A 20,457-nucleotide genomic window follows, 5' to 3' on the forward strand; every position below is an offset into this window, starting at 1 on the left:
CTCTGTGGTTGAATGAGATTGTTAACTTGTGATTGAAAAAGTCCCCTTTCACACTTTGGTGGTAGCGTCGCCCAATCGCCCTAATGAAGAAAACCGCCCCTGGTGTGATGATACTGCAGGTTGCAGTTGCTGTCATTCTCATTGGCTCCCCACAACTACTCGCTTGAATTATGCACGTCACCAAGGATAACCGTTCCTCGTCGTGACCATCATCTTAGGCATCTCGCTAGCGCCGCAGAGGCTAAAAGTGAGTACAGCACGTGATTGTGTGTACCCGTGTGTGTGTTGTGTGTACACTGTGTGTGTGTGTGTACACGTGTGTGTGTTTGTGTGTACACGTGTGTGTTTGTGTGTACACGTGATTTGTGTACACGTGTGTGTGTTTGTGTGTACACGTGTGTGTTTGTGTGTACACGTGATTTGTGTACACGTGTGTGTGTTGTGTGTACACGTGTGTGTGTGTACACGTGTGTGTGTTTGTGTGTACACGTGTGTGTTTGTGTGTACACGTGATTGTGTGTACACGTGTGTGTTTGTGTGTACACGTGTGTGTTTGTGTGTACACGTGTTTGTGTGTACACGTATGTATGTGTGTTTGTGTGTACACGTGTTTGTGCGTACACGTTTGTGTGTGTTTGTGTGTACACGTGTGTGTGTTTGTGTGTACACGTGTGTGTGTGTTTGTGTGTACACGTGTGTGTGTTTGTGTGTACACGTGTGTGTGTTTGTGTGTACACGTGTGTGTGTTTGTGTGTACACGTGTGTGTGTTTGTGTGTACACGTGTGTGTGTGTCGTGAGCGGTGTCGTGAGCAATGGTGCCACGGTGAGCGCGCTGCGCTATGAACCCGTCTTACTCGAATTGTAAATGTTGTCGTCGTGTTGGGTTAACTCTCCAACACGCACACGACCAGTTAGTGCTAAAGTGTTTGCTGGACAAAATTCCGGGGTGCATACGAAGTGGCCAACGGCTCACCCTGGTGGGGCAGACGAGTTGCGGTCCAGATGGCCAAGGGCACATCACGGAGGAGCCACGTGATGTCTGGTGTTTCAAAACAAAGCCTTCCAATCACATCCGTTTCCTGCCTTGCCATTGGGCCCAGGCTTGCTTCCTGGCCGAGCTTTGTGCGGGAGCCTGGTGTACAACAGACACTGCACGTTAATTCCTTCACGCACTGGCACCCTCCAGGAACAGTGCCATCTAACCCGCACACTACATACCCAAAGTCCTTGGGTGATTGGCAAGTGGCGAGCAGAGCAAGCCTTTGGAGCTAAACGTTCCAAGTCACAAGCCAGCACCAAGTCACAAGGCGTCAGCTATTAGAAAGTCGTCATGCACTCGGATTCGGCAGGAGTGCATCCCGGCAGCTGTAGCTGTGACTGAGCATCCCACAAGGAAACATTCTGGTCACCCCAAATGGGGGATAGGGCTAGCAAAGGTGCCCTAAACGTAGTCTGCCTAGCAACATCCTGTCTGGCTGACCGTGACCAGAGGGAGCATCGATACTTACGGTCGAAACAAGAAGAAGTATAACCTTAACATTGGATCCTGGAATGTCAGGACCCTCACAGACAACCCAAACTTGCACTGTCCAGAGCGCAGAACGGCCATTGTGGCATGCGAGCGGAGACAGTTTAACATCTATATTCCAGCCCTCAGCAAAACCCGTCTGGTTGATGAAAGGCAAGTGGAGGCTACACCTTCTTTTGGAAGGGTAAACCTGCAGATGAACAACACCTGCATGCCATGGGTTTTGTAACCGACAACAAGCTCGTCAACAACCTCAGTGGGCTCCCAATTGGCATCAATGAGCGTTTTATGACCCTACGCCTGACCAACACTTAACCATCATCGGCACCTACACACCAGGACTGGACTCGGAGGGAGACACCAAGGAGATCTACCACAGCCAACTCAACTAAATCCTTCAGAGTACACCGAAAATTGACGAGCTGATTCTCCTTGGCAAATTCAATGCTAGATTTGGGAGAGACTACCAAATGTGGAAGGGCGTAATTGTGAAAAACGGACTTGGAAAGTCCAACTCCAATGGTCACCTTCTAGTAGCAACCTGCTCTGAGCACGACCTGACAAACACCAACACCATATTCAGGGAGATAAATAGGCCTAAGACCTCCCGGGGTCACCCTTGATCACACCAATATCATTTACTGCACTACGTGATTGTCAGGAAGCTTAATAGCAAAAATGTCAGCATCACTCGTGCCATGATCAATGCAGACGTTTGCTGGACTGATTACAGTGATACCTCGGTTCACGAACGCTTCGGTTCACGAACAGGAGCCGCGGCCATTTTTATGCTAATTCCAGGCTGTCACATGGTCGTGACTTCCTGTAGGAAGATCGTGGAGAGAAGCAGAGACACAGAAATAAGTACTGTGAGTACTGTGAAGACACTTTCAGTGACTTTTTGATTTTTGGTGTGCTTTTTAGCACATACAGTACTGTACAATACTGTACTTACTGTATTGTACAGTTCACCCGTTTGAGTGCTTACTGTCTCCCACCCGCCTCCCACCTGCCTTCCTCCATGCCAGAAGTCATCTCAAGCAAGGTTAGTGTTCTCTCTTTATACATTACTATACTGTACAGTACTACAGTAATGTGTATTGTCATTTGTTTAATATTTTTGTGCTTCAAAAACCCAAAAAAAGGTCAGAACGGATTAACCGGATTTACATTGAACCCTATGGGAAAATGTGCCTCGGTTCACGACCAGAGTCAGTTCACGAATTAAGTTCGTGAACCGAGGTATCACTGTACATACTAAATCAATCAATGATAACTTTCGAACTAACCCTGTGAGCCATGCGGCTCTTGACTCGGGTGCAACTGCAACAAACACAAACATGAACAAGAAACATCTACAAGTGACTACACGCAACAGAAAAATCCAGGAAAAAATAGAAAACGTCTTCCAGAAAAAACACCGTATTTCAACGCTGTGTGAAAAATCCCAGTTGGATGCAAGTCAAACAATAACAACCATAAGACAATATAGATTGAAGTTATCAGGCTAACTCTGTACTACAACAAACAAACATGGCTAAACCAAAACGTTTAAAAATTCACCAATATAAAGCTATCAAAACAATGTGCCAGTGATCATAGGAACTGTGATTCAAATTTAACAATATACATAACATGTACGACCAAACTTTGCAGCCATAGCTGGCTGCATGAGTCACTCCATAACAGCAGGAGTATCAGGAGCAGTATCAACATTTTTCAATGCACCTTTAAAGATCAGCACACTAGAATCAAAACTCAAGATCATACTTTGCAGCGGCCATCCGGAAAGATACATTTGATTTCAGGCCATTCTGAATAGCAGTGGCAGCTGGGGGTGTACAACTCCTCTAGAGCAGTTTTGAGTGAAGATCTCACAGGTAGTGATCCAAGTTGCAGTTTATTGGCGATAGCATTCCACACCCTGGGGGCATCAATAGAAAAGTATATAGCGTAGTGTACAGTGTAATATATAGTAGTGTAGTGTATATATAATGTTCTTGTATGGAGACGGAGTCGTCGTAGAGGCAACACGGTTTATTTATAACATAATAAGGTACACTTAATCCCTAACACAAAGGGGTAGTGGCCCCTTTCACCCACAACCTGGGGAGGTACAGCCTCCGGGCTATCGTACCTAGATAACTTTAGCTACACTGACTTCTCTAGCCCTCCGGCTGGCTAGACCTAGGGGAGGCTGACCCACCGCTGGTCCGGTGGGTCCCTGACCACTGGCCCGTCCAGACCTGGCCATTAGAAGGACATCAGGCCGAGGGAACCTCAGGGTCCTAACCTCCGACCACTGCCACCGCACTAAGTCCCGGTCCTTAAAAGGACGTCGGTGGCTCGGAGTCCAAGGTCTTCTCTCCAGGCGGGCTTCTGACTTCGGCTTGAGGCGAACTGCCCAGCGCTCTCAAGAACCCCCTTTATATACCGTTTCCCCCTGAGGGGCAGGGCTCTGTGGGATCGTAGCATCCCCCAGCCCCCTCCCCTCAGAGGGGTCCTGACCACCGTTGGCCCAACTGGTCCGGACCGGTTTCTACCGCTCCCCACCGAGGGGCGGGGTTCTGTGGGATCGCAGACACTGCCCACAGCCCCCTCCCCCCCGGCGGGTCTCGGCCAGGAGTACACAACCACCCCATATCGGTGTAACACGAGCGTAAACGGGGTTCGCTGCTGAGCTCTGGCCCAATCATACGGCCTGGGGTATTGGGGGGCGGAGCCCAGTATGGGGGCATATGGGAGGGGCCGCCGTTCACCTCGGGTCCAATCGGAAGCGAGGTGAATGGGGGTGGAGCCAGCAGGGCGCTATGGGAAGGCCGGATGTGACGGTCCGGAAGGGGAGGAGACAGGATCACGTGGTAAAGGGGATACAGGTGGGAGCCCGGAAGCGCTCCGGGTCAGTTGTTGGAGTGAAGAAGCTGGACCACGTTGGTTGGCCGGAGGGGATCCGCGCCATCGGCCACGTGGCTGGAGGAGCTTCGGCACACCGTCGGCCAGCGGTGAGCGGAGTGCGGGAGCGGAAGAGCTGACGAGGAAGCGCGTGCGGGGCGCGCGTGAGGAGACGCTGGTCCGCGGTCAGGACCAGCGGGGTGCGAGCAAGAAGCTAAATAAAAGAGCAACGGAGACCAACAGTGTGTGACGAAGTCTTTTATTACACCGGTAAGCACCCTGGTTCTGGCGCGTGTGTGTGTCAACATGACCACCACATATACAGTAGTGTGTAGTAGTATATAGTGGTATAGTGTACAGTAGTGTATAGTGTACTGCATGGTAGTGTGAGGGCTGATGTTCCGCTCCTCCGCTCCTCCTCTCCTCCCTCCTCCTCTTCTTCCCGTCGGGCTGCCACCGATCGGGTGATCGTCCTCCCCGCTGCAGCGTCCTGTCTGTGAAGCATGGCTAGCGGCTGGCTCCTCACCACCTCGGGTTAACCCACACACTCCCCACATAACCCACCACTGATGCGGAGATGGCTGCGTGCTCGCGCGTACCCGTGCAGGTGGCTTCCCACGGCTCGCGCTAAAAATATCACGGCGGCTGCCCGAACGCGGGCGCAGGTAATGGGTTACTATAGAGCGCAGCCTCACTCGCACCTACGCTCAAATTACGAAACCACACCGACGCCCTCAAGGCGATCATCGCTACGTAAACCCACTTTGTAAATATTCTTAGGTTTTTTCGGTAAAGTCACGTAGGTGTAGTGGTGGTATTGACGTGCGCCGACAGTGATGGATCACGGGGCGCGGGGTTGGGCACGCGATGTGGGCGTGGTATGGACGCGCGCGCCGGTGGTAAGGCGCGCTGACACAAGCTGGGAAAAGAGGATCGTAGCGAGTGCGCAGTGATTGGTCAGATAAGTGGGTGCTCTCAGCGACGTCCGCAGGAGGGGTATAAAGGGAGACGCGCGAGAGCACTCGTGGTCAGTGTTAACCAGTTGAAGACCGAAGACGGGGTGGAGGAGGTAGTGGCCCGAGACCCCTAGTCCCGCCGTCCTTGTGAGGACCGGGGCCCTGTGTGGCTCGGAGCCGAGACTGGGGGACCCGTAGTCCGACGCCCGTGTGGGTCGGGACGGTGGTACCCAGAGCCGAGACGGGCACCCCCGGCTGGGTGTGTCCCGGAAGGCTACGGGGCGTAAGAGCCCGTGTCAGTATAGCTGAGTGGGTGTCTGTCACCCGTGTAGCTGAGTGGGTGTGAGTCACCCGAGTAGCTAAGTGGGTGTCAGTCACCCGTGCAACGAAGTGGGTGTTAGTCACCCGTGTAGCTGAGTGGGTGTGGGTCACCCGAGTAGCTAAGTGGGTGTCAGTCACCCGTGCAACGAAGTGGGTGTTAGTCACCCATGTAGCTGAGTGGGTGTGAGTCACCCGAGTAACGAAGTGGGTGTTAGTCACCCGTGTAACGAAGTGGGTGTTAGTCATCCGTGTAACTACAAGTTGGTGAAAATAAAGAGTGTGCTACCCGTGAAGTCGTCTCCTGCCGAGTTACTACTTTACAACTGGCGTCAGAAGTAAACCTGTCTTCAAGGAGAATGGACACAAGGAAGACTTCTCGTTCCCACGTGCAAGACCGGGGAGACGACGGCGTACCGGAGACACCACCCTCGGGAGGAGAGGACGAGGAGTTGCCGCCGATGCAGCACTTCGCAGAAATGGCCGATGCTCCGCTTGCCTCCGACACCAGCCTGCAGGACGCACACTCCCGCCTGGCGGAGTTGCTGCTCGCCGCCGCTGCGATCTTGGCGGAGATCTCCGTTCCAGCGGGCGGTGGTACGGCTGCGGGGTTGGAGGAGGCGGCGCGGCTGGAGGGATCCCGCCAGACGGCGTTTCGCGCCAAAAGTTTTGGAGTTGGCGCCATTTTTGAGGGCCCGCCACCGCTTGGCGGGAAGCGCGGACACCACGTGGCCAGAGATCTCCACACAGCGCAGCCCGCGTCATCGGCGCGCGCCGGAGATCTCCATTATGCGCCTGCAGACGGAGCCGACATCTTCTACAACCACAGCGGCGCGCGGGAAAATCGTTCCAACGACGACGACGGCGATCGAGTCCTCCAGCAACGATTGCCCGCGCTGTCGGTGTTCAAGGCGGACGGGGGCGACTGGGGAGCCTTCCAGCGACGGTTCGTCGCGCATCAAGAAATGTTGGGGTGGTCCGACACCACTGCCCTGCGCGCGCTGCCAGCGATGCTCGACGACGACGCGCTTGCAGCCTTCACATCGGCCCCGAGGTCGTCCCGCTCAACGCTCCAGGCCGCGCTACACCTGATGGCCAAGGTGTTCGGGCCACCCTCGACCTGTCGCCACCAGTTCTACGATCGGCGGAAGGTGGTTGGAGAAACAACGCTCGCCTATCGCACGGCGCTGCTCGCCCTGGCAGACTCAGCTTTTCCCCGCATGGACAAGGAGGGGAAGGACACCATGGTGACGGAGCAGCTGCTGGCGTTGGCTCACGGATTGGGAGTTCCCATTAATACGGCGGACGAGATGGACATTTGCTCTCTGGGGATTGCCACAAGTATTCACGCTTACGAAGTCCTAAAGCGAAAGCCGACGGTCGTCTGCGCATCGGTGGGGAACGGGGCACCGGCCGCCACGATCATCGGCCCTCAGCCTGCTGTGCCGCGGGAGGAGGCCTTCGCCGTTTCAAGACCGGGGGAGTGGAGAACGGGAGGTCGTTCGCCCACACGTTCACACCGCAAGCTGGAGCAACCGAAACCTACGACGTCCCTCGTCGTCTGCTACAACTGCGGCCTTCGGGGCCACGTCGCGTCCGGGTGCCGGGCCCCACGTCAGCGTACCGCGGGACCACGTCCGGACGACGACCAGGGCCTAAAGACATCCCAGCTGAACCCGGCAAGTCGCGGCACCTCACGCGTTCGGTCCACATGCACGGCACGTTCGGGTCGCCGCTTAGCGGTGGGGGGACCGCGTATGGGCACCGGGGGTTCAGTTCGGCGAGAGGAGTCCGTACACGGCCCGAAAGCAGTCGAATGGTCCGAATTGGCCTACAGGATAGTGGCTGCGTCGGCCGGGTCGTCCGTGGTAACGGGGTACATTGACGGGGTTGAGGTCCGGGTGCTTGTGGACACGGGTGCGTCGGCCACTATCATTTCGGACCTTATTTATAACATTCTTCCCGTCCAATGTCGACCCCTTCTGCCGGTGGACGTACCGTTTTACGCGGCAAACGGGGGATCTTTGGGAATCATCGGCCAGATTCGGGCGACTATTTGTATTGGCGATATAAAATTGGCGGGTCCTATTTTTGTATCATCTTCGTTGGCCGTTCCTTGTTTACTAGGCACGGACTTTCTGTCTAAAATGCCCATCAAAATTCTCATAGACCAGGCCTGCATTGAGCTTCCGTCGGGACGGCGGGTTGAGTTTTTGAAGAGTCCTACTAAGATACGCACGGTTTGTGCGACGGTGCAGGCGCTGGCAACCCAGACTGTACGGGTGCCCCCGGGTTCGCAAATGTTGGTACCCCTTCGGTTGAGGAAACCCCTCGGGGCAGATGCGGGGGCACAGGGAGTTCTGTTGGGGCCGTCTAACAGAGCTAAAGGGGGCCTCGACTTAGCGGTGGCCCAGACCATGGTGAGGGGGGACAGTGAGCCGTTCGTTATGGTCCTGAATACGGGGTCGCGGCCGGCCGTGATTACGCAGGGAACGGTGCTGGCTCACGCCGCGCCGCTACCCGTCGAGGAACAGCTCGTTGCTCACGCCGATTCGAGTGCCGATACGCATTCTCATAGTGAGGAGGGGACGGAGTGGTTGGACTCGTTGTGTGCCGGGTCCAGTAACTTGTCCAGTGTGCAGTCGGGTGCATTGAGGGGCTTGCTACTCGAGTTTGCTGACGTGTTTAGCAGGCACAAGTATGATATTGGCTGCACAGACCTGTTGCGCCACCACATAGCTACTGGGGACGCGGCCCCTATTCGACAGAATCCCTTCCGGCTCAGTCCAGCCGAGAAGGAGCATGTGCAGTCGGCAGTTAATGACATGTTGGCGGCCGACATCATTGCGCCCTCTTCCAGTCCGTGGGGTGCTCCTATCGTCTTGGTTAAAAAACAGGATGGGTCCTTGCGGTTCTGTGTCGATTTCCGCCGCCTAAACAAAATCTCAATGGCCGATGCGTATCCGCTCCCCAGGATGGATGAGTCTCTGGATGCCTTGGCGGGAGCACAGTTTTTTTCGACGCTCGATTTGCTTTCGGGATTTTGGCAATTACCCCTCGATGACGAATCTAAACCAAAAACCGCTTTCCGGACACCGGGAGGCCTATTTGAATTCAACCGATTACCCATGGGTTTACATTCCGCTCCTGCCACGTTCCAGAGGCTCATGGAATTGGTTTTGTCAGGCCTCCAATGGGACACCTGTTTGATTTACCTCGATGATATCATCGTTTTCAGCCGGACTTTTGAGGAGCACCTCCAGCGACTGAGAGCGGTGTTTCTCAGGATGCGTTCCGCTAAGCTTAAATTTAAACCGGCTAAATGTTTTCTGCTTCGGGAATCGGTCAGGTATTTGGGCCATATCGTTAGCCGTTCAGGGATCTCGACAGACCCTGCTAAGACGAAATGCGTCAGCTCATGGCCAACGCCGACCTCTGTCACTGAAGTCCGCAGTTTCATAGGATTCGCCTCCTATTACCGTCGTTTTGTCAAGCAGTTTGCCACCATAGCCAGGCCCCTGCACGCTTTGACGGCTAAAGGGGTGCGGTTTCACTGGGGGTCGGAAGAGGAGGCCGCGTTCTGCTCCCTTCGTGACGCCTTGGTGCAGGCTCCCCCCTTGTGTTACCCCGATTTCACGCAACCGTTTGTGCTCGACACGGATGCCAGTAACACGGGTATCGGGGGAGTGCTCTCACAGGTGGTCGGGGGGGTCGAACGGGTGGTCGCCTACGGTAGCAGGGTTCTGTCCCCCGCGGAACAACGCTACTGCGTGACACGTCGTGAATTGCTGGCGATTGTGTTTTTTATACAGCAATTCAGGCCGTATCTTTATGGCCGTCATTTTACGGTTCGCACGGACCATGCGGCTCTCCAATACGCTATGCGGGTGGCGCAGCCATCCGGCCAATTGTCCCGATGGTTGGAGGTCCTTCAGGACTACCAATTCACGACGATTTACCGCAAGGGGTTGCGCCACTCGAATGCGGATGCATTGTCGCGGTTGCCGCCGCGTACGGAATGCGCATGTCTGTTAGGATCGGCGCGGTGTAAACCCTCTGTCGCTGTCCCCGCGGAAGTTGTGCTCGCCGCCACGGATACTACGGGGGTCGACGCTCCCACGGGGAGGGACTCGCTGTTAGCGTTGCCTCTCATCGAGTGGGGCTGTCTGCAAATGTCCGACAGCTCCCTACTCACGCTACGTCGGAAGGTTGACGATCCCGAGGGAGGGGAAACGCGGGTCGGTTCCTGGGTGTGCAGACAGGGCCTTTTGATGAGGTGGGACAACATGTCCCGGCGTCACGTGCTCGTGGTGCCGTTTGCTATGCGAGGTAGGGTCGTCCTGGCTGCCCATGAACGACTCATGCACCTGGGGTTTCACAAAACGCTCGCCCTCATTCAGCGAGACTACTATTGGCCGGGGATGGGCAACGACGTGGCGAACATTCTTAAGGGATGTGTAGGGTGCGCCCAAAGAAAACCACCACCAATAGCGGCTAATCCACCGCTGCAATCCATTCAGGTTTCGCGCATGAACGAATTGGTCACGCTGGACATCTTGGGGCCCTTTCCCGCTACGCCTCTGGGAAATAAGTTCCTGCTGGTTGGCGTAGAGTACTTCACTCGCTGGCCCATGGCATGGCCATTCGCCAACCAGTCGGCTGCGGCAGTGGCGGATGCCTTTGTCCAAGGTTATGTTTTGGACAAAGGCGCCCCCGAACGCTTGCTGACGGATCAAGGGAAAAATTTTTCGAGTGTTTTGTTGCGCGAGGTGTGCGACCTGTTGGGTACAAAGAAAGTACGTACCTCCCCGTACCACCCGCAGACTGACGGTATGGTTGAACGTCTGAACAGGACGATTACGTCTATGCTGTGCCAACAGGTATGCGATGACCAGGTGGATTGGGACTTACAGGTACCGGGAGTATTAGCGGCCTATCGATGGCACCTCATGCGGCGACGGGGTTTTCTCCATTTTTTCTGATGTATGGGCGGGAGGCCGATCCGGCCATGGACGTCCAACTGGGGATTTCCCAGCCACGTGCAAAATCTAAATTGGCAGACCATATCAAGTTTAACATCGCCAAATTGGCTGAAGCGCGAGAGGCTGCGAGATTGAATTCGCGGTCTCGGCAGATCGCGAACGAGCGATTGCATGGACGGAAGGTGCATACGCACAATTGGGAACCGGGCGATAAGGCCTGGCTGCATTGTCCACACGCACCGTTGGCTACGTCCCCCAAACTGTTGAGACCATGGAGGGGACCGGTGGAAATTGTGCGGGTTGCACGACCCCAGAGTATACAGATTAAATGGGGAAAACGCCGTTGGTACGTGCACCCCTCCCGACTGAAACCCTACGCGGCGCCGCGTGACCCCGGGTTGTGCCGTGACGACCGAGCGTGTGATGTGACCGTCGACTCGGGGAGGGATGTGTCGCAGGCTGATCCTCACGTGTCTCCACCTGACCCACCCCCAGGTGTCTCGGACCTGACGGCTGTTGACCGTCTGGAACCGGAACCCCGCGGCTCGCGCGGAGCCCCGATGCCTGGCCCATGCCTTCCTGAACTGCCGGCGCCACCGGATGGCCAACTGCGTCTGGTGCCGTACGACGGACCGGCAAGGCGGACTCGGGCTAGGACGCAACACTTTTCATGAATAGAAAAAGAAAAAAAAAGAAAAAAGTTGAATTTCCTTTTTTGGTTAAAGCCCGACCTCGCTGCTGGGGTCCCCCTCTGCCGGGGTAATGTCCCGTTCAAGGGACGCTCGGACACATTGGGACGCTGCACGAGTCGGAGAGAAAAGAAGAGAAAATGAAAAATATTTTTTTTATTTTTATTGTTACTCTTTCCGCATACACATTATCGTTGCCACTCGCCGGATTGCACATATTGTTCTTGTTGTGGGCGTGGCGGTTGCTGGGTTTTGCGGATTGCGGTGTTCATGTTGTGTTGTTAGGGTTTTGTTGTTATGTTACGGGGCACACATAGGGGTGAAGGGGTGTTGTATATTTTATTAGCAGCCGGGTCGGCTGCGAGCTATGTGGTAGGGGGTGATGTAGTGGTGGTATTGACGTGCGCCGACAGTGATGGATCACGGGGCGCGGGGTTGGGCACGCGATGTGGGCGTGGTATGGACGCGCGCGCCGGTGGTAAGGCGCGCTGACACAAGCTGGGAAAAGAGGATCGTAGCGAGTGCGCAGTGATTGGTCAGATAAGTGGGTGCTCTCAGCGACGTCCGCAGGAGGGGTATAAAGGGAGACGCGCGAGAGCACTCGTGGTCAGTGTTAACCAGTTGAAGACCGAAGACGGGGTGGAGGAGGTAGTGGCCCGAGACCCCTAGTCCCGCCGTCCTTGTGAGGACCGGGGCCCTGTGTGGCTCGGAGCCGAGACTGGGGGACCCGTAGTCCGACGCCCGTGTGGGTCGGGACGGTGGTACCCAGAGCCGAGACGGGCACCCCCGGCTGGGTGTGTCCCGGAAGGCTAGGGGGCGTAAGAGCCCGTGTCAGTATAGCTGAGTGGGTGTCTGTCACCCGTGTAGCTGAGTGGGTGTGAGTCACCCGAGTAGCTAAGTGGGTGTCAGTCACCCGTGCAACGAAGTGGGTGTTAGTCACCCGTGTAGCTGAGTGGGTGTGAGTCACCCGAGTAGCTAAGTGGGTGTCAGTCACCCGTGCAACGAAGTGGGTGTTAGTCACCCGTGTAGCTGAGTGGGTGTGAGTCACCCGAGTAGCTAAGTGGGTGTTAGTCACCCGTGTAACGAAGTGGGTGTTAGTCATCCGTGTAACTACAAGTTGGTGAAAATAAAGAGTGTGCTACCCGTGAAGTCGTCTCCTGCCGAGTTACTACTTTACATAGGTAAAAAAAATTAATTAATAAAAGTAAAATAAAAATAAAATAAAAATCACGACGTTTCGGGGGCAACAGAAGCCTCCGTCCTCAGGTGGAACCGTCACAGCACGACTGCTGTATCAAGTGAGAGAGATTCCAAGAAAACAGTCCTTGTATATATACTGGTTGAGGGTGGGAGGAGCCAAGGTAGGCCCTGATTCGGTGCGGCTGAAGCACGCTGTTAGGAATGAGCCTTTGTTGTGTAAACTAGGTGCGGCTGATGTAAAGGTGCGTGTAAAAGGGACTGAGCCTTTTTGTTATGTAGAGGTGATGGCAGCTGAAATCTCTGCCAGGAAATGAGTCTTTGTTGTGTAGAATGGTTGACTGAGCCTATTATTATGTAGAGGTGGTGCGGCGTAAAACGCGCTAGGTAAATATTCACGCGATCGCACGCGAACGTCAGCGATCGTTTTTAGGACTAAATACCTGCGCACTTCACACGTATGCACATACCCACACCACCCCTACGCTCTCTCCACACACACAGAAATCACGCGGCGTCGTTTGTTCTGCACTAAAGATTACTAATGGGGTACCCGAAGAAAAGCCCTGCTTGGGCCGGATGCAAAACTATCTAGCGAGCAGCGTCCCGCCTATCTCTACCCAAACCCTCGGGGAACCCTCGCGCTATTCCTCACCCCTCTTACGTACTCACGGTTTCTCACGGACGCAATGGGAGTCGGAGGGACCAGGGTCCGGGAGATCTCTGCCTGGGTCGAGTTGTAGCGGCACTCGCCAGTGTCTCTCGGACGCTCGAGTGGCTGGGAGTCCGACTGGGTAGCTCCCTGACTGGAGAAGAACTGTCCCTATTCAAAAAACCCCATCTCGGGTCGTCTTTTCTGCGCGGCCAATCGGGTCCCTACTTATCGATTTTTTCAACCGACGCCCCGTCTCCACCTGGCTCAGCTCCTTTTTTATGGTGGTTTTTAACAATACGGGGGGGGGGGGATGCACAGCTGCCGTGCCCCCCTACCTGGCAGGTGGCTCTCCTTCGCGCCCTACTCTATTGCCTACGCGCCCGTCCTCCCTCCCGTTCTCTGGTTGCGGTGTAGCTTTACCCAGCTCGCTAGGCGTTTTGCTCTCCCCACGGCCCTATTCCCCTGTGGTCAGTCAGTGTGTGCTCATCGCGGTTGCTCAGTGAGCTCGCCGTGGCCATACAAATTTAAGTTAATCCACGGGGCCGCAGGGCAATTTGGCCTGGGGTGGGGGGGTGGTCGGCTAATCTCCTGGCACTGGGAAACCGTGAGACATCCCCACGAGGGGGCCCTCGGGTAAACACCCAGGGTGCCAGGCAGAGGTCGCAAAGGGGTTTTGATTCCTTACCCGTACCCGGCCGCAACAGGGCCGCAAATGGGTACTCGTTCCCGTACCCGGCCGGGTACGGGTTCCATACTCGTACCCGTACCCTACCCGAAATGAGTGACAAACGGTTACTCACCAGTGACTCACGGCCTACCCGTAACCGGCCGCACCAGGGTCGCAAACGGCTACCCGTACCCGTACTCGGCCGGGTACGGGTAGCCGGGTATCGGGTAGGGTACGGGTATTGGGTACCCGGTTGCGACCTCTGGTGCCAGGTGACCCCCCCACGAGGCCCTATGTGGGGGTATATGTGTGTTGAGAGGGGTGTGCGTGCGTTCGTGTGGGGGGTTGCGAGGGAATAGCAGCGCTGGCAGAGTTGCTCCGTTGCTGCGGCACCACAGTAGTGTAGTGTGTAGTAGAATATAGTAGTGTAGTATATAGTAGTATAGCGTATAGTGTATATATGTGTGAGTATGTAGAACTAACCTGTCTGTACAACTCCCCCATACAGAATCGACCCACTGGTGGAATTTCGGCGCAGGTAAATGATGACGTCACCACACTTCCACGTGATCGCTTGTGTGGTGATGCTGTGATGACGCTGCTTGATGATGATGCCGTCTAATGCTGATGGTGAAGCAGTAGTGTGTAGTAGTGTATGGTGCAGTATAAAGCAGTGTAGTGTATGGCAGTGTAGTGTGGAATAATGTAGTGCATAGTGCAGTGTATAATAGTGTGTTGTAGTTTAGTAGTGTATTGTAGTGTAATATATAGTGTAGTAGTGTATAGTAGTGTATTTTATAGTATTATAGTGTGTAGTGGCGTGTAGTGTATAGCAATGTAGTGTGTGGTAGTGTATAGTGTAGCAAATAGTAGTGCAGTATATTGTCGTGTAGTGTGTAGTAGAATACAGTTGTGTAGTTTGCAGTGTGTTGCAGTGTGTAGTAGTATATAGTAGTGTAGTGGAGTGTGTACTGTGTATATATATGTGTGAGTATGTAGAACTAACCTGTCTGTGCAACTCCCCCAAACAGAAACGGAGGAGAAGTCGACCAACTGGTGGACTTTCGGCGAAGGTAAACAATGACTTCACCAAGCCTCCACGTGATCGCTTATGTGGTGACGCTGTGATGACGCTGCTTGATCGTGATGCGGTGTGATGGTGATGTTGTGTGATAATGACACTGTAGTGTATAGCGTATTGTGTAGTAGTGTAGTTTGTTGTATTGTACAGTGTAGTATATAGTAGAGTTGTAGTGCAGTAGTATATAGTTGTGTAGTAATATAGTAAATAGTAGTGGAGCAGTATATAGTAGTGTAGTGTGTTGTAGTATATAGTAATGTAGTAGTGTATAGTAGTGTATAGTGTAGTGTATATGTAACGACTCTGACGACGATGAAATGAGAGACACTTCATTGGGTCACAGCCACAATAAGGGACCCTAGGCCCCGTGCTTTTATCTTCAGTTTGTAACTTCTTCCGCACGTCCCCATTCCTCGTGCTGTTCCCTTTTATACTCCTCAAGCCTCCTTTGCGGAAGATTATTGTCCTTGTTTTTCCCTGAGCCAGTCCCTGTTCTTACCCTCTAACTGATCCTCTCTTTTTCCCCGATCGATCCTCGTTAAAAAACCTTCTTCCTCAAATCACTTCCACGTGATCGCTTGTGTGTGACGCTGCTATGACTCTGTTTGATGGTGATGCTTTATAATGGTGATGGTGTGTGATGGTGATTTTGTAGTGTGTAGTGTAGTATATAGTGTAGTATATAGCAGTGTATTTTATAGCAGTGTAGTATAATTAGTGTCGTGTGGTAGTTTAGTAGTGTATATAGTGTAGTAGTGTATGGTAGTGTATTGCTTAGTGTAGTATATAGTAGTGGATAGTAGTGTAGTGTACAATATATTAGTGTAGGATATGTTAGTTTAGTTTGTAGAAGTATATGGTGTAACAGTGTATGGTAGTATAGTATATAGTAGTATAGTATGTAGTGACGTGTAGTGTATAGCCATGTAGTGTGTGGTAGTGTATAGTGTAGTATATAGTAGTGTGGTATATTCTCGTGTAGTGTGTAGTCGAATACAGTTGTGCAGTGTGTTGTCGTGTGTATTAGTCTAGTAGTAGAATACAGTAGTGTAGTATGTAGTAGAAAATAGTAGTGTAGCACTATATATAGTAGTGTAGTAGTGTGTAGTAGTATATAGTGTATACTGTGTATATCTGTGTGTGAGTATGTAGAATTAACCTTTGTGAAAATTCCCCCACACAGAGAAGTCGACCAACTGGTGGAATTTCGGCGCAGGTAAATGATGACATCACCACGCCTCCACGTGATCACTTGTGTGGTGACGCTGTGATGACGCTGCTTGATTGTCATGCGGTGTGATGGTGATGTTTTGTGATGTTGTATGATAATGGTACTGTAGTGTATAGCGTAGTTTAGTGTGTAGTAGTGTAGGGTGTAATGTATAGTAGTGTAGAGTATACAATAGTGTGTATTAGTGTAGCTTGTAGTGGTATATTTTAGTATAGTGTGCAGTAGTGTATAGTGTACTGTATAGGAGTGTAGTGTAGTAGAATATAATAGTGTAGTATGTAGTAGTATGTAGTAGTATATAGTAGTATAGTGTATAATGTATATATGTGAGTATGTAAAACTAACCTGTCTGTGCAACTCCCCCACACAGAGGAGGAGAAGACGACCCATTGGTGGAATTTCGGCGCAGGTAAACGATGACGTCACCACGCCTCCACGTGATCTCTTGTGTGGTGACGCTGCGATGACGCTGTGTGATGGTGATGGTGTGTGATGGTGTAGTGTTTAGTTTAGTGTACAGTCGGATGTCTTAATCAAAAAGGGACCAGATTGCTCAATGAGCCATTCTGTCTACAGAAAAGTAACCGACAACTTCCTAAAACCTGATTGCCATCACCATCCATCCCAGAAGAATTCCTTCATCAAAAACGCTACACCATAGAGCTCAATGTATCTCCGATCATGAACACCTAACCAGTGAACTCAAACACATACACCAAGCTCTCAAGGTGAATGGATATTCTGACTACACAATCCGCAAAGCCATCACCCCAACCGTGGTTAAAGGAGCCATCTGAAGATCAAATCAAAACCATCACCATTCCCTTACATAGCAGGGATAACCCAAAAGATTTCCAAAATGTTGAACAAACACAAGATCCAGGTCAGATTTAAAACATTGCATAACATTCGTGATCTGATCCCATCTGTGAAGGACAAGATTTCTGACATGCAATATCCCGGCGTCTACAAACTAAGTTGTATCTGCGGCAGCAGTTACATTGGGGAAACTAAGCGACATGTGTCGGACCGTGTTGGTGAACATAAGGCAGATCTGAAACACGGCAGGACCAATACTTCTGCCGTGGCTGATCATTACTGTAATGCGGCTGGCTCACGTGAAATTGATTTCTCTAAGACGATGGTACTTTGCAAGCCTACTGGTTATCAAAAACGATTCGTTCACGAAGCCATCCATATATACAGATGTAGTGCTCGACTTGACACGACAGCTTCTTGCTTTTCTCTCTCACTTTATTTCACTAATACCGATCAACATTCCTCCAGCGAACACCAATCAACAATCCTCCCGCGCGCTCTCCCCTCGCTCGCTCCGCGTCTCTCCTCCGTCGACTCTCCTCTCCACTCTCTCCGTCAGTTCAGCCGCTCTTTATCGGCTCTCCCGTCACACTCAGCCATATCACTATTGGCTTCGCCACACTCCAGCCGCTTTCTGCTGGCTTCGCCGTCACACTCCAGCTGTATTCTTAGTTTTTTTTTCCGGTAAAGAGTCACGTAGGTAAAACATTTAAATTAAAGTAAAATAAAATAAAAATCACGACGTTTCAGAGGCAACACAGGCTTCCGTCTTCAGGTAGAACCGTCACAGCATGCTTGCTGTATCAAGTAAATGAGAAATTCCAAGAGATCCGACCTTGTATATATATACTGGTTGAGGGGGGAGGAGCCAGGGTAGGCCCCTGGATAGGAGTTTTTACTGGTAGGAACGAAGTGGACCAGCCACCAATAGATTATTTCGTCTGTCCGCCCATCCGTCCGTGTAGCAACATCGCCCCCTACTGCAAACACTTGGCATGACCCTACAAAAACCTTTAGACTCAGTGACGCTTTCCTGGCTAAACAAGTGTAACATTCCCTTATAATTCCCTCAGATAGCTTTTAATTAAAACATTTCAATTAATGAGGCTTTCCTGGCTAAACACGTGTAACATTCCCTTATAATTCCCTGAGATAGCTTTTAATTAAAACTTTGAAATTTAATTAAAAAAACGCACAGCGCCCTAAAGCCTACAGCTAGGCCTAAAGCCTAGAACTAGGCCTGAAACTCTCCCTTCGTATTGTACCCCCGCATGTGTGAAAGGGAGTTAATGTTTAACAATGTTACATTCCCTCATGTTTTTAAATAGAAACATTTAAATTTAAAGCTTTTACATTAATAATTAAAACATTTCAATTAAAAATTAACTCACGGCGGCGTAAAGCCTACAGCTAGGCCTAAAGCCTAGAACTAGGCCTGAAACTCTCCCTTCGTATCGTACCCCCGCGTGTGTGAAAGGGAGTTAATGTTTAACAATGATACATTCCCTCATGTTTTTAAATAGAAACATTTAAATTTAAAGCTTTTACATAAATAATTAAAACATTTAAATTAAAAATTAACTCACAGCGCCCTAAAGCCTACAGATAGGCTTAAAGCCTAGAACTAGGCCTCAATCTCTCCCTTCGTATTGTCCGATTAGGTTTAGCAACATCGCCCCCTACTGCAAACACTTGGCAGGACCCTACAAAAACCTTTTGACTCAGTGGGGCTTTCCTGGCTAAACAAGTGTAATAATACATTATGTTTATATTCTTTGGTTATTCGTTCCTACCAGCCCACCCCGCAGGGTCCTGTTTATTATTATGATAAGGTTGGTGCGGCTGAAGCTACGGCTAGTCTGCTGGCTTCGCCGTCACACTCCAGCCACTTCTGCTGGCTTTTCCATTGCTACCATATAGTTCTGCGCTGCTACCTTATACTTCTCCACTGCTACCCTATACTTCTCCACTGCTACCTTATACTTTTCCACTGCTACCCTACACTTCTCCACTGCTACCCTATACTTCTCCACTGTTACCCTACACTACTCCACTGCTACCCTATACTTCTCCACTGCTACCCTATACCTCTCCACTGCTACCCTATACTTCTCCACTGCTTCTTGCTCCGCGGCTTCAGCTCCAACATCCTCCTTCTCCTCCCAGGCGCGAACTCTCGTCTGCTTCAAAACCCCCTCTCTTCATCCCCAAGCCAATTAATCTCCAATTAATCGGTGGCATCCCCTCGACGCCCACCACCCCCTAGCCCCCTTTGGCACCTGCCACGTTTTCCAGACAACACGGCGCCACTTAGCCACAACAACAACTTCCCGGCCAATCAGCCCCCTGCGTCCTTAATCCCCCCCTACCACCTGTTACTGTCGTCAGACAGCGTGGCATCACATTTGGACAATAACAACTCCCAGCCAATCAGCGCCCTGTGTCCTTAATCGCCCCCAACCCGTCTCTGGCCTTCTGCTCACGCCTAACGACAATAACAACCTCGACCTCGTTTGGTCCCACTGTACTCTGCGCACGCGTACACCCACTCCCGCGTGTGGCGCGTGTTTCAGGCACTACACATACACAATTTCAACCGAGACGACGGTTTTAAACTCGGCAATCATTGGAAAGATGGTATCAACCACTTTGGGTCATGACTTGATTTGTGTTTTCTTGTCAATCTCTACCGTCAGCAGTGTGGATGGGTGTAGCGAGGTGCAATCCCCCCCCCCCCATCTCTACCTCCCTCTCTCTCCCCCCTATCTCTTCCCTCTTCCTCCCCGCATTGTCTAACACACTTGGACTGTGCCCCTCGCCTTCAGCTCCACCTCTATCTCTACCCTCCCTCTCTCTCCCCCTATCTCTGCGCCCTCCCTACCCCCATTGTCTAACACACTTTCTTTACTTGTACTTCTGGTGCTTTGCTCCTACATTGGCGCTGGCTAAACCGCCCATGCTGTTTACGCCGCACAGCTGTGCTCACTTTAAAAGCCCTGATAAACAGTTGCATTTGGAGGCTTTCCCTCTCTTTTCTCTCCGCCTGATGAAGACCGCTTGTATTGCGATCGAAACGTCGTGGTTTTTTGCTTTTATTTTAAATTTATTTTAAATTCGATTTAGATTTTCTATCTACGTGACTTTACCGAAAGAACCAATAATATAGTGTACAGTAGTGTACAGTGTAGTATATAGCAGTGTAATGTACAGTTTTGTACAGTGTAGTATAGTGTATATAGTAGTGTACAGTTGGTGGACAGTAGTATATAGTTGTGTTGTAGTGTAGTAGTGTATAGTAGTGTAGTAGTATAGTAAATAGTAGTGGAGTAGTATATACTATATAGTAGTGTAGAGTGTTGTATATAGTAATGTAGTAGTATATAGTAGTGTGGTGTGTTATAATAGTGTATAGTGTAGTGTATATCTAACGACTCTGACGAC

The 20,457-nt window shown here is 51.7% G+C and overlaps 1 protein-coding gene across 1 annotated transcript in view; it reads left to right on the forward strand.

Moving 5' to 3' along the window:
- Positions 1–20,457, forward strand: part of LOC133339376 (uncharacterized) — a 68,063-nt gene that overhangs the window by 21,750 nt on the left and 25,856 nt on the right. Inside the window, exons 3-6 of the mRNA XM_061547517.1 lie at positions 14,394–14,423; positions 14,917–14,958; positions 16,150–16,182; positions 16,568–16,606. Of these exons, the coding sequence (XP_061403501.1) occupies positions 14,394–14,423; positions 14,917–14,958; positions 16,150–16,182; positions 16,568–16,606 (144 nt within the window). The remainder of the gene's footprint in view (positions 1–14,393; positions 14,424–14,916; positions 14,959–16,149; positions 16,183–16,567; positions 16,607–20,457) is intronic.

Source organism: Lethenteron reissneri, unplaced genomic scaffold, assembly GCF_015708825.2.
Source record: "Lethenteron reissneri isolate LAM-NWPU_2019-01 unplaced genomic scaffold, ASM1570882v1 scaffold_1848, whole genome shotgun sequence".
In the NCBI taxonomy this organism is placed as follows: domain Eukaryota; kingdom Metazoa; phylum Chordata; class Hyperoartia; order Petromyzontiformes; family Petromyzontidae; genus Lethenteron; species Lethenteron reissneri.